Source organism: Gobio gobio, assembly GCF_949357685.1.
Source record: "Gobio gobio genome assembly, chromosome: 25".
Taxonomy (NCBI): Eukaryota; Metazoa; Chordata; class Actinopteri; order Cypriniformes; family Gobionidae; genus Gobio; species Gobio gobio.
The window spans coordinates 13557390-13570114 of NC_137121.1; the positions used below are offsets into that span (position 1 = coordinate 13557390).

Genomic DNA, 12725 nt, shown 5'->3' on the forward strand with positions numbered 1-12725 from the left:
GTGGGAGTTTTGAGATTCCACTGTTTAGACTGGCACCTCGAAGTGGCACCTTGAGAACTAGCCTACTATAGGTGCTAAACCTGTGAGACACAGTTCTCTGCGACCTCACCCACCTCAAGTCAAGAGTTCATCTTCTCAGAATCTTTCACTAAGTCACCATATTGAACAATGACTAATATCTATTTAATAATAATCTATTTGCTGATCTGCAATAAAGGGGAGAGAAGGAAAATAGATTTAACATCAGTAATTTAATAGGCTACAAGGATATCAGCTTCCCAAAGTAATGGACAGTGACACGAATATATACCTATTATGCGACTTCTGTGTGAATACATTAAGTTATAAATTATATTGACATGCTAGTTCCTTCACAACAAGAAAGAGATACTGTTTATTTTGGTCTCTTACTTTTTCCAGAGCTATATATGTATATATATATATATACAATATGTGTGTGTGTGTGTTTAGAAATATTATATATAAGAAATAATATTATTTGTAACATATTTATCATTATTTCAAATTCCCCATAGAGTATAAATATTATATATATATAACTGAGGGTGCAAAAAAAAAAATCGAAATATTGAGAAATTTGCCTTTAAAATTGTCCAAATAAAGTCCTTATGCATAATTACTACTACTAATATATTTTTTTATATATTTACGGGAAGAAATTTATAAAATATCTTCATGGAACATGATCTTTTCTTAATATCCTAATGATTTTTGGCATATATTGCTGTTTTTACTGTATTTTAGATGCAGTCTTGGTGAGCATAAGAGACATCTTTCAAAAACCAAAACAAATCTTACCAACCCCAAACCTTTGAATGGTGTATTTTTACTAATCCAGCAAATATGGTTTGCTTTGCAGCAGGTTGTTGAGACATCTCAGCTAACATCTGAGTTTTTGCACTATGACTTGTCTTTTCAAGGCCTTGGTATGACCTTTGTGATTGTGAACTTTCCGAGCCCTGATCTCGCCCTCTGGGAGCCGGGAGGTGCCAGGACTGTGGTGATCTTTGGCACCTCAGAGGCACGGAGGGCGAGACAGTTACAATCCATCAGTTCAAAGTCTTATAAGACCACAGTATTCGCATCTTTTCACAATCACAAAAGGATAAAAACAACTATTTTATTAAGGCACATGTATCTATTCAATCCTTACATTTAAAGCAACAACTTTTATCCGAATCAACCTCTCAACCTTCTCATGGGAACGACAATGTTTTCTCTTTTTTTCCCTCCTCTCATGGCGTGCAGCATTTTGCACCCTGAGTGTGAATCAAAACAAAATATCTTGAGACAGAGGTGCTGCAAATCAGGAGAAACATGACATTGCATTGTGAGAACGACACAAGTATGTGGTGCCCAATGTGCAAAAAGTATCAACATCTGAATCTCCAACAATCTAGTGTCTGTTATTCAGTCATTTTTGACCAGAATCTGCATGTAAAATGATCTTTGCACTCATCTTCCCACCCACTTCCACAGTTCCAGTGACCGTAAGAGCTGAATAGCTTGTCTACAAACTGAAACCTCTCAACCAAGCGAAAAAAAGGGACTCTGCTCCAACTCAGTTTCCCATGTCTTGTTGTTACATCTTTCACACAGTTGCTCAAACCCCAGGACGAAATGAGCTGGCAGGCAAAGGAAAGTATTCAGCCAAAAACAAAAACCTGTGCAAATCACATAAATGTTTATTTTTTTATTCATAAATGTACAGTCACAAAACAAAAACATCAGAACGGAAAACATAAAATTAATTATTTCTGTGACAGACAGAAAATATATGCTATAAAATGAAAAAAGCAAGTGCTAAATATGTATTATGCAGAGTTTATTATTAATTATGCATTATAAGAAAGAGGTTTTCATTGCATTTTCCTGCTTTTCTGAAGTGGATCTTCAACCGGTCCGATCTTTCAGGTGTATAAATTACAATCTGGTGCATGTATTGTTCATAATTTGATGTTTAAAGCAAAATAATAATATAGTGAACATGCACATTGTTTGTTGGTTACTAAGGTGACAGTTTCATAAACCTTAAAGGGATAGTTCAGCTAAAAATGAAAATTCTGTCATTATTTATTCACGCTTATGTCGTTCCAAACCTGTATGACTACATTTATACACTAAAGAACCGTTTTTTGTCCATACAATGAAAGTCAATGTGGTCCAAAAGCAATGTTGGACCCCTTTGACTTTAATTGTATTCCACATTAGTTTGTATTCCATATAAAAAAGTCATACAGGTTACTGTAAAAAAAATTATATTATCAATAAGTTATGACAACATATGTTTTTACATTGCTTTAACTCATCAAAATAAGTTCAGCAATTAATCACATTTTTTGAGTCAGTTTGATGTAATTTAAGTTGAAATGACTTAAACATTCAAGTTGTTACTTAGAAATTTAAAGGGATAGTTCACCCAAAAATGAAATGGGTGGGGGCGAGATCTGCTTGGTTACAAACATTCTTCCAAATATCTTCTTTTGTGTTCAGCAGAACAAAGAAATGTATACAGGTTTGGAACAACTTGAGGGTGAGTAAATGATAGAGTAACCCATTTTTTGGGTTAACTATCCCTTTAAGGCATTTTTTTCTTTCTTTTTTTTACAGTGTGACTAAATGATGATAGATTTTTCGTTTTTATGGGTGTACTGTCCTTCCTATAACCAGCTCATCGATGTCGAACTAAAATGATACAGGTTACCAATGACTAGTATGGTCTAACCAGTTTTATTTGCAGTGAGACATACATTAGATCATCCAGACAGCACATTGAGAAAAGACACAAACATTACTTGGCAAGTTACACACATGCAACTCAGTCAACAACAAGTACAGATATGTAGCTCTGTGAAGCTCAAGTCCAAAGTGACCAAACCATCTGACTTTTTCAGGATTCACAGGATGCAAAATAATAAAATAGAAGGGCAGTAGAGAAAGAGAGTTAGGAGAGCACTAAGAAACAACACATTTAGTGAAAGGCAAGGTAAAAATAGGCTAGCTTTTGTAAGGTGTTCCGCCAGATTGGTCAATTTACAGTTAATAAAGCAAAAATAGAAAATGGAGGAAGCACAGGTAATGGTTTCCGCAGTGACCTAACAAACACAAGCGCACATTCTGCACCGAACATCCGAGCGTACAGCGACACACTGAGATCAGTCTCTTGATAGGACACTTGCAAACACACAGGACAGAAATACACCTTTTTTTCAGGCGGAGATTATATCATAAGCAAAGGCAGAGGGTGAGACGCTAGCAAATTACAAGCTATAGAATAAGATAAAAAGAAAATCTTCAACAGTACCTGAATTTTTTTGACCAAGAAATGGCACAGGATTGAGACTTCCATGACTCCATGACTCATTCAAGCAAATCTGGAACAATTTTATTTTTCACTAGAGAGTTTTTCCTCTATAATACTCCGTGTAGACTTTTCTGAAACTATATAGCTAGTGCAGATTTTTTTGAGGCTGCAAATGACCGAACAGGCCTTTAACATACTGTCTATGAAATATCAGGCATATCAATTAATAGTTGACTAGGGTTAAAACCATCATTTGGTCCTTGTAGTTTTTGAATATTGGACACTATATCACATATTATTAATATTTTGCTTGTTTGTTTTCGAATAAACCCAATTTTGCACATGCCAGCAGTTGTTATCTCCACACTATAATAGTCATATAGATTGGCCTGGACCAAACTTTAAGCTTCAGATTTTCACAGCAAGATCTTTTGCCTGGTCTCAGGCAGTTTCAGGGCCAGCACTCCGCCACCGACCAGAGCACCGAAGGACAGAAGAATGGGGATGACTTTGGTAATGCCAACGAATGAGGCGAAGATTGAGCTTCCCAATATAGCCGCTAACTTACAAATGGCATTTAAGACTCCAAATGCTGTGGCTCTGAAAGAGAGATTGAAAACAGGCAATGAAAAGACATTTAATACTTTAAGGGCCAGATTTACTAAACAGGGCAAATTAGCGTGCAGCCAAAATCTAATAAAAGCGCAGATGGGAGTGGGAAGTTCTGTGGGTGATCTACTGCGCAAATTCAATGTCATGTCAGTTGCAAAAGTGTTAAATAATAGCGCAAATACCAGTAAATTGACTATTGCAAACCTCAAATTGCATGATTGATTTAAATACTTTCCACCCAAAATGTTAGTGGTCTGACAGGGAAACTGCATGTGCAATAATGTCAAGCACAAAAATATTGCATTTTCCATGGCTTTTTGAATTACTAATTCCTCATTGCCTATCTTTAGTAAATCCTGACAGTAGTTTTTAATGCCAAAAGTAAAAGTTGGCCTAAAAGTAAATTGTACAAAAGAAAGTTAAACAAACAAATTAAGACATCAGATGTAAAAACCTCAAAGTCTGTATGACAGTTTTCTGACCTTTTTCATTTCAATGAGAATTTTTATGTTTTTAATTGTACTCTTATCACCTTTTTTGAAAATAAGGCTTTTTAATAACTGACTTAAACCTTGCCATTGCCATTATAGTGAAATTACTGAACCTAAATATATAAGCCAGATAAAAAAAAAAAAAATGTCAGACGGACTTAGAGGTTGTGGCATCTGAAATCTTCAAATATACGGTTATTTCATCAAGCATATGATTGCAGTGTGTAATATGGGGGCAGGTATTTATATACCTTTTTGAAGCTGGGTAAAGTTCCACGGTGATGACTTGAATGCCGTTCCATGCTGCTACGCTAACGCCACAAAACAGACACTGCCAGGCTATAATGGCTGCCTGACTAAAGCTCAAGAAAAGGAAAAAGGTGCACCCAGCAGAGATAAGCATTGAACCACCTGTAGAGAGAACAAAAAGTGGATTTCACAAGGCTCTTTTTGGTTAGAAAATACATTAGTGACATGCGTAGATTGCATCGCTGAAAATAACTACCCAGCTAACAAAAACATATTATAAGAACGTTTTGCTAACATTCCCATTAAAGCCTTAGTTCACCCAAAAATTATAATCCCATAATTTACTCACCCTTCAAGCCATAGGTGTATATGACTTTCTTCTATCAGCCAAACACAAAGATTTGTATTAAAAAATATCATGGCTCTTTTTGAAAGCCAAAAAAGCGCATCCATCCATCATAAAAGTAATCCATAAGGCTCCAGGGGGTTAGTAAAGTGAAGCAGTGGGTATTTGTAAGAAAAAAATCCATACTTATAACTTTATAAACTATAAACACTAGTCTAGTTCCAGCAGAAGAGTGACCTCTGACCTGGCGCAGGATGTAGGAGCAGCGTAAGCTTAGCTGAGAGTAGAAGCCTCTCACAATTCAAACAGATAGGGCTGGGCAACAAACTCAAGTCAGAGGTCACTCTTCCACCAGAACTCGACTCGCATAGGGCCATTACCGGAAGCCAGTGATAATAGTTTATAAAGTAATAAATATTGATATTTTTCTTACACAAACGCATTGCTTCGCATCAGAAGGCCTTTATTAACCCCCTGGAGCTGTATGGATTACTTTTATGATGGATGGATGCACTTTTTTGGGCTTTAAAATCTAAGGTACCATTCATTCTCATTATAAAGCTGGGAAGAGACTCAGATTGTGTTTGGCTGATAGAAGAAAGACATATACACCTAGGATGGCTTAAGGGTGAATAAACTATGGGATCATTTTCATTTTTGGGTGAACGCTTTAAGTTCTGAAAAAGTTATTTCTGAATATCCCCTGAATGCTCAAAACATCAATTGTTTCACATTTAAATAACTTTTTTACTGAAAGAACGCTTGTTCATGACTTTAAGAGAACCTTCTCAGAATGTCTTCTAACAGAACCCTGTAAGCAGGGTAAGCTCACCTATAATCTTGATTCGTCCAATTTTGTCCATGAAGAGTGCTGAGATGATATTTCCAGGCAACACGGCTAAGCTGCCTAAGAAGCTGACCAAGTAGACGAGGACGTCGTTCTCCTCCTCATAGTCTAAATGGCATCCCTTCTTGTTGTGCAGGAAAGTTACGTTCTCGAATATGCAGTCAATGAACTTTTCATGTAAGTCTGTGGAAATTAACAAACCATGAGGCCAAGTGCGCTAAAACAACTTTGGATTGTGGGTAAGATCTCTTACCTGTGTTGTAAAACAGGGAATTGCGGATGGTGCAGTTCTCAAAGAGCGTTTCTGTGGATCGGATATTCTCGAAATAGCAGTCCTCGAACAAGGAGTCTTCAAACTTCACAGACTTCATCTCAATGGAGATGAACCTGCATGTAGCCCACAACACGCATTGAGAAACTGTTGCCTGATCATTTTACAAAGCACTCATGCATTACAGACCTTAGAGATGGTGTTTCTGTCAACGTACTTGTTGTTGATGTATTCTCCTTCTCTATGGACTTGGTTTTCCAATGAAAAGTTGAAATAAAATTGCTCCACCTTCTCCCGATGGAATACTTTCAGCTTGGATTCATACTCCTCATGCTGGAGGTGTTTGATCATGTCAGGAAACCACACCGAAAGCCCATAATAACTGAAATATACCAAAGAAACACATGAAATTAAATGTAGAGTGTAAGTGTGAATACTCCTCCAATGGTGTGAGTTTGGGGTGGAACTATCTTTTTTAGAAGGGAAGTGTTCTGGTGTTGCAGTTCCATTTTCTGACACTATAGGCGCTAAAATACACAATTTACATTTAACAGATGAAGAGTTCAAGAAAATAATCAACGCGCCAGTGTTTCAGGACTTCAAAACGAATTAGTAATTAGTAAAATGGTTTACCTAAATGCCATTGTGAACCATATGATGGCCATTAGCAGAGTAGGGAGTCTTAGATCACGACCCAAGAGGGATACAATATTTTTGATGACCTGCACACAAAAATAGCTTATTTCAAGATTACATACTGAATAACTTAAGGTCAACTGAACTGTTAGATTTTGGCTTTACCAGCTTGGTCAGTGTCAAAGTTCGAACCGCCCATCTCTGGAAAGCAGTTCCAGTTGCAGTCTGAATCTCAATAAACTCATCTTCCTGTGTCTTTGGAGTCTTGATTTGAGTTACCTGGATTAAAAGGTTTCATTATTTTTGAGGCATTATGGTAAAAGCCAGCTTTCACCACGTTATCATAGTACATATAATTGCATTAAATTTGAATCCAAACATCAAATCAGCTCTTTAAAAATATTAAACGTACAGTAAACACTCTCTCGGGTTCTCCTTTGGCTCTCCAGTTGGTGTCATGAACCTGTTTCAGGATCATCCAGGCCTCGTCATGTTTAGCATTCTGGAAGAGACAGATATTGTTTTATCACAGCTATGTGAATATTACTCATAATGGCTTGAGTTGTGAGATACATACTCTACCATTAAAAAAAATGGTATTACACTGCAAAAAATGCTTTTCTTACTTAGTATTTTTGTCTTGTTTTCAGTCCAAATATCTAAAAAAGTTTTTGTCTTGTTTTGGGGGAAAATAACTCAAAATTAAGGGAGTTTTTGCTTAAAATAAGCAAAATAATCTGCCAATGGGGTAAGCAAAATAATCTTGTTTTCTGTTTGAATTAAGATTATTTTGCTAATTTTAAGTAAAAACTCACTTAATTTTGATTTATGTCCCCCCAAAACAAGACACATTTTTTTATTTGGCTAGTAAATGCTTCTTGTTTTGAGAACTTTTAGATGTTTGGACCAGAAACAAGACAAAAATACTAAGTAAGAAAAGCATTTTTTGCTGTGTATAATAATAATATTTGTATTCAGCAAGGATAACAGTTTATTCAGTGACAGTAAAGACATATATAATGTTACAAAAGATTTCTGAAAAGAAAAAATTATAATGATCAATATGATCAAAAAGATCATCAATGTTTTTAACACTGATAATAATAACAAATGTTCCAAATTCAGCTTTGTCATCATAGGAGTAAATTATTTATAATATTTTACTGTTTTATCTTTCAAAAACATTAAATAAATTGCACTCACCCTAAACTTTAGAATGGTAGTATAGTTCAAGAAACAACTATATGTGCTTACATTCATTTGTATTTATACATTTAAAAAGGACAATTGCACATTTGGTTTGTTTCAAAACCTAGCATAATTAAAACCCTGCTTATGAAGACCTGTGAATAAAAAAAGCTAAAGAACAAGGTGAAATCTTGATTGTAAAAAAACATTTTCACTCAGTACTGAACCATAGAGATAAAAACATACATTTTAAAAATTGTACCCACATTAATATTTGTGTGTGCTGTTTTGTTTATTAGAGTAGGCCTATCACTTGGTTAGCGTAGCAACATGCTAACGTCAAACTTAGCTCGGATTTGTGTGGTGTGAGTTGCTGCCTATGAAAAATGACAGGTTATGATGCCGTCTGTGTAGGCAGCGAGACAGCTCACTAGGTCTTGGAACAAAGGTAAAGCTATTGTATAGCTGAAATATAGTTATTTACCTCCAGTAGGAAGCGTGGGCTCTCAGGCATGAACATTAGCCCAATAAAAGCTGATATTGCTGGGAGAGCACAGACCAACACAAACACCCTCCAGCTGTGGAATTGGAACTCTGTGCCCATACTGAAACCCCAGCCTGAAATACAGCAAAACACAAGCAATAATGTAAAAACAAAGAGGAAAGGGGAACTTTATTCTTACACCGCTCTACAAATACAAGGTATCTGTTTGTACCATATCGAGGGATGATGCCCCAGGCTGTGAAGGAGGCGTAGATGCCCCCCATCATCCAGAACATACAGAGCCAGCTGAGATGTTCTCCTCTCTTATCCATCTGCAGGAACTCAGAGAAGTATGAGTACACGATGGGGACAGAGCCCCCGATCCTGCAAGACAACACAGGGCCGCAGTTATCTTACAATGCAATTATTCCTATACCTGCAAACCTCTCTCTTGTTTACAAAACAACGGGACGTGAGGAGACCTCTAAAGTCATGATGTAGCCCTATAGCTTGAAAATACTACCAGGCAGCTAGATTGAGAGTTCCCCGTGGATCAGTACTGTAATTACCACCCAGCCTTGCTTGGTTTAAATTAGAAGTTGAGCCAAGGGAGAAGGGCCTGAGCCTGGACAAGCCTGATTTAGAGAAGGGCTTGAGCTCCAATGGAAAACAATCACTTATTGTCAAGCAATTACATCGCTTCCAGGGTGGAGGGCAGACCTTTGTGTTTTTCTTAATATACCATTACTTCTCTTTCTTCCTTTGCTCCAGTAGAGGCTACTGGACGTAAATTTATAGATTCCGGGTCTTAACGCTATAGTTTAGGATCAGCATTTTTTGTAAGCTTTGTCTTCTAATCGCTGAACACACGCAGCACATTTTTGGCAGAGGTTGCATTATTCAGCCTGAGGGTGGCGCTCTAATGTTGATAGACAGGCTTTAAGTACACACGGCACACACTTAGCGTGCGCCTCAATCAGCTCCCTAGTTCAGTAGTCAGGACACTGATCAGGACATAAGTCAATGGGCTGACTCCCTGATCAGTTTCCTGACTACTGAACTAGGGAGCTGATTGAGGCACACCCTTAGAATTGCCTTAACGTAGCACTTATTGCCTCAGAATGTTGTTTTAAAATATTACAAGTTGTGGAGGAATTCCAGTGAGGAAAAGAGTCATTTCAAGTACCAGAACAAACATAAAACAAACACAAGTACTATATAAAGGCTATTCACACATGAGCATGTTTAAACTAAAGGAATTATACTTTCATTAATTTGATACGCTAGTCCACATGGGAAGAACAGACATGCCAACTAGTTACTGACCCGATGCAGACTAATATAAACATGAAGAGGATTGATATAATCTTGGTCTGGAGCGAGGTTTACGTATAATGCAACGTGAAAATGAGCAGGGCAGTCTGAAATCTGCCCTAATGGCCTAATGATGTTAAAATTGTCACTGTTTGAGGGTGAGCAAAAACGTGCTGTTACATGTCCCTTTAAATGCAAATGAGCTGCTGCTCATGGGGCGGAGCTTCAATAACTCCATTTAGCAGCTCTGATAAACCTCATGCAGACAGGCATTGGCAATGAAACTGTTCAGCCTTTTATGTTCAATGGAGAGACTCAAGAAAAAGTGACAAGATGTAGAATGAAACAATATGTTCCTGAATGGTTAGTTGATGAATTTATGTAGCTGATGTGGAGTTAACTATCTTCAAGTCATTGATTAGCATATTCTGTCATGATAATCTCACCCCCTTTGTTGCGTGTTCCCGGGGGCAGGGTTTATGTATATTTCAGGGCTTGTGATGTCACTAACCCGGGAGGAAGCTTGTGTAGTCCCTACCATCTGTTTGTTAGTCCTTAAAAATCAATTTCTTTAAAAGAAAATATCTTCCTTTGCTTTGAACTTTGAGCGTCGCAACTTTGCAAATGTTGTTTATGCTCAAACAGCAACATTACACACTAACTAAAGTTTAAAAAGTGAAATCATAATCAACCACCTCTTTAATCTCACTTCATTGACCAATGTAATTGCTGCAGACCTTCGATGATTTAGTTAAACCATAAGGAAAAATGACTTTAGATTTTTATCCATACAGACGAGCTGCAGCTGCTTTGCTTAGTGTTTTCCTCCAGCTTACCCGAATCCAGAGAACAGCCTGAAGAAGAGGAAGAACCCGTATCCCTGGGCGAATGAGGAGAAGAAGGCAGAAGTGCAGTTCATGGCCAGGACGATGATCAGACATTTCCGTCGGCCCACTTTATCAGCCAGGCCACCCCAAAAACATGCCCCAAACATCATTCCCAGAAATACTATCAAACCTGCAGGAGAAACGAGAAACCATGTGAGATCCATTGACTAACAGTGGCTACATTTATATAACTTATATAACTAACTATATATATATACATACATTATACATTAAAATATTATATATAATATTATTCTAATGAGCATTATAATATTATATTTTAATATTATAAAAAATATTATTTGTTTAGATATTTACAGTGTAAAAACAACACATGCATACAGAAATAAAAAATGTAATATCTAGTTAAATTTAATTAAATTGAATATTTTCTGTTATCTCTTCATGTGGCATCTTAAACATTTTAGTAGACATTGTTTGAGTACCTCTAGGGGGCGTCCTCTCCCTCCTTTCCTCCTTAATGGTGTGCAATATGATTCTGCCACCCCCCCCCCCCCCACACACACACACACACCAATACAATTTCTGTGCAGTGTTTACTTTTAATCACTCTTATCTAATGAGATTCAATAGAGCCTACATGTGTGTTTTTAAATTACATAGAAATATGTACGATCAGAACTCAAATAACCACAATCAACTTAAGCTAATGCAGTCTCAGAAATGGAGTGAAAGGAACATCAAATGAGCAGTCACAAGGTTAAGTGTTTGCAATAATGGTTTTGCGGTCCTGGTCAATCTTGAGTGCCAGTGGGTGTTCCGAAGCTACAGCAGGACTCACAGGTGTGTTATTTGGCTGACGCACGTTTAGTGAATGTACCTGTCAGCGGGATGCTCACTTAAGAGAACACTGAAAGAGCTGGCATTCAATTTGAACCTTTGTGCAAATGCCATACGATGATGGTGGAAGCATGTTATCATTATGCCAGTAGATTAACAACTTTTTTGAAAGGAGAGATTATTACAATCATACTTCAGGAATGCAATAGAAATATAAAAAGTTTCATTTTCATTTTAACGCTAACAAGCATGGCTTCAGTTCCCAGGGAATGCATGACCTTATCACACATGTTTGGATAAAATCATCCAAAAAAATGCATAAACATTAAAGTTAGTTCAAAATTTAGAATTCAGTTCTGCATGATTTGAGCAAAAAACAGGCTCATTTTAACATCATATAAACAGCCTCATCTCAGACTGCAATTCTGAGTCTCTTTTACATTTTAGAAAAACTTATTCTCATTTAGTTTGTGTATTAAATATGATTAAAAAATTAATATATAAATATTAAATACTTGAATGAAAATCTTTTTCTAATTTTACTATATTTTCAGACACCAATACTCTCAACTAATTTTATGGAATCTGTTCTGCATAATGCCCGCCACCCCACCCCCAAACTATAGCGTTACAGAGACATGAAGCACGAGGGCCTGGCGCGGAGTACAGTCTACAGATGGTCATGTGGTGAAGGGAGCTTGGTGTCGGAGTGGTGGGAGAGTGACAGAACTGTCCTCTCTGAGCAGATCAACATATGGAGCTGAGCTGCCATTATCCCCCATCGCTCAGCAGGAGGATCCTCCTAGCATCCTATTGGTCAGCCTTAATCCACCGAGTCACACAGTCGTGACAGTGTTTTAGAGCCAAAATGAGGGCTGTGAAATGCTATGATTCATTCTTTATTGCCATACATATTTAAATGACAACTTGAGTTTATATTTCCAGGGTTAAAGGTGATGTGTTTTCAATATTTTCACATATCCCAGATTAATATGCAGAGACTATAAATAAGATATTCAGATGGATCCTTCGCGGCCTTGCGTATCCCAGAATTAATTGTGATTATGATTTTTGGGAGAGAAATTGCCAGTTAAATGCGAGTATTGGGTTTCAGCTTACTTAAATTTATATCTAATGATACAATGTAAAAATGAAAAGAAAACTTTAAAGTGGTTCAAATGTTGACTTAAATCTTCCTAAAATGTGATTATATTTAGTTTATAAGCTTTATTATAAACAGAAATGTACATATTATTTAGACAGTTTGTGAACCC

The 12725-nt window shown here is 36.9% G+C and overlaps 1 protein-coding gene across 1 annotated transcript in view; it reads right to left on the reverse strand.

Annotated features, from left to right (window-relative positions):
- Positions 1-2627: 2627 nt before the first annotated feature.
- Positions 2628-12725, reverse strand: part of sv2bb (synaptic vesicle glycoprotein 2Bb) — a 49249-nt gene continuing 39151 nt past the window's right edge. The window contains exons 3-13 of the mRNA XM_079809937.1: positions 10600-10780; positions 8682-8833; positions 8450-8583; positions 7190-7279; positions 6943-7056; positions 6775-6863; positions 6359-6523; positions 6124-6257; positions 5856-6053; positions 4680-4839; positions 2628-3925 (exon numbers count right to left, since the gene is read on the reverse strand). Of these exons, the coding sequence (XP_079666063.1) occupies positions 3742-3925; positions 4680-4839; positions 5856-6053; positions 6124-6257; positions 6359-6523; positions 6775-6863; positions 6943-7056; positions 7190-7279; positions 8450-8583; positions 8682-8833; positions 10600-10780 (1601 nt within the window). The 3' untranslated portion in view covers positions 2628-3741. The remainder of the gene's footprint in view (positions 3926-4679; positions 4840-5855; positions 6054-6123; positions 6258-6358; positions 6524-6774; positions 6864-6942; positions 7057-7189; positions 7280-8449; positions 8584-8681; positions 8834-10599; positions 10781-12725) is intronic.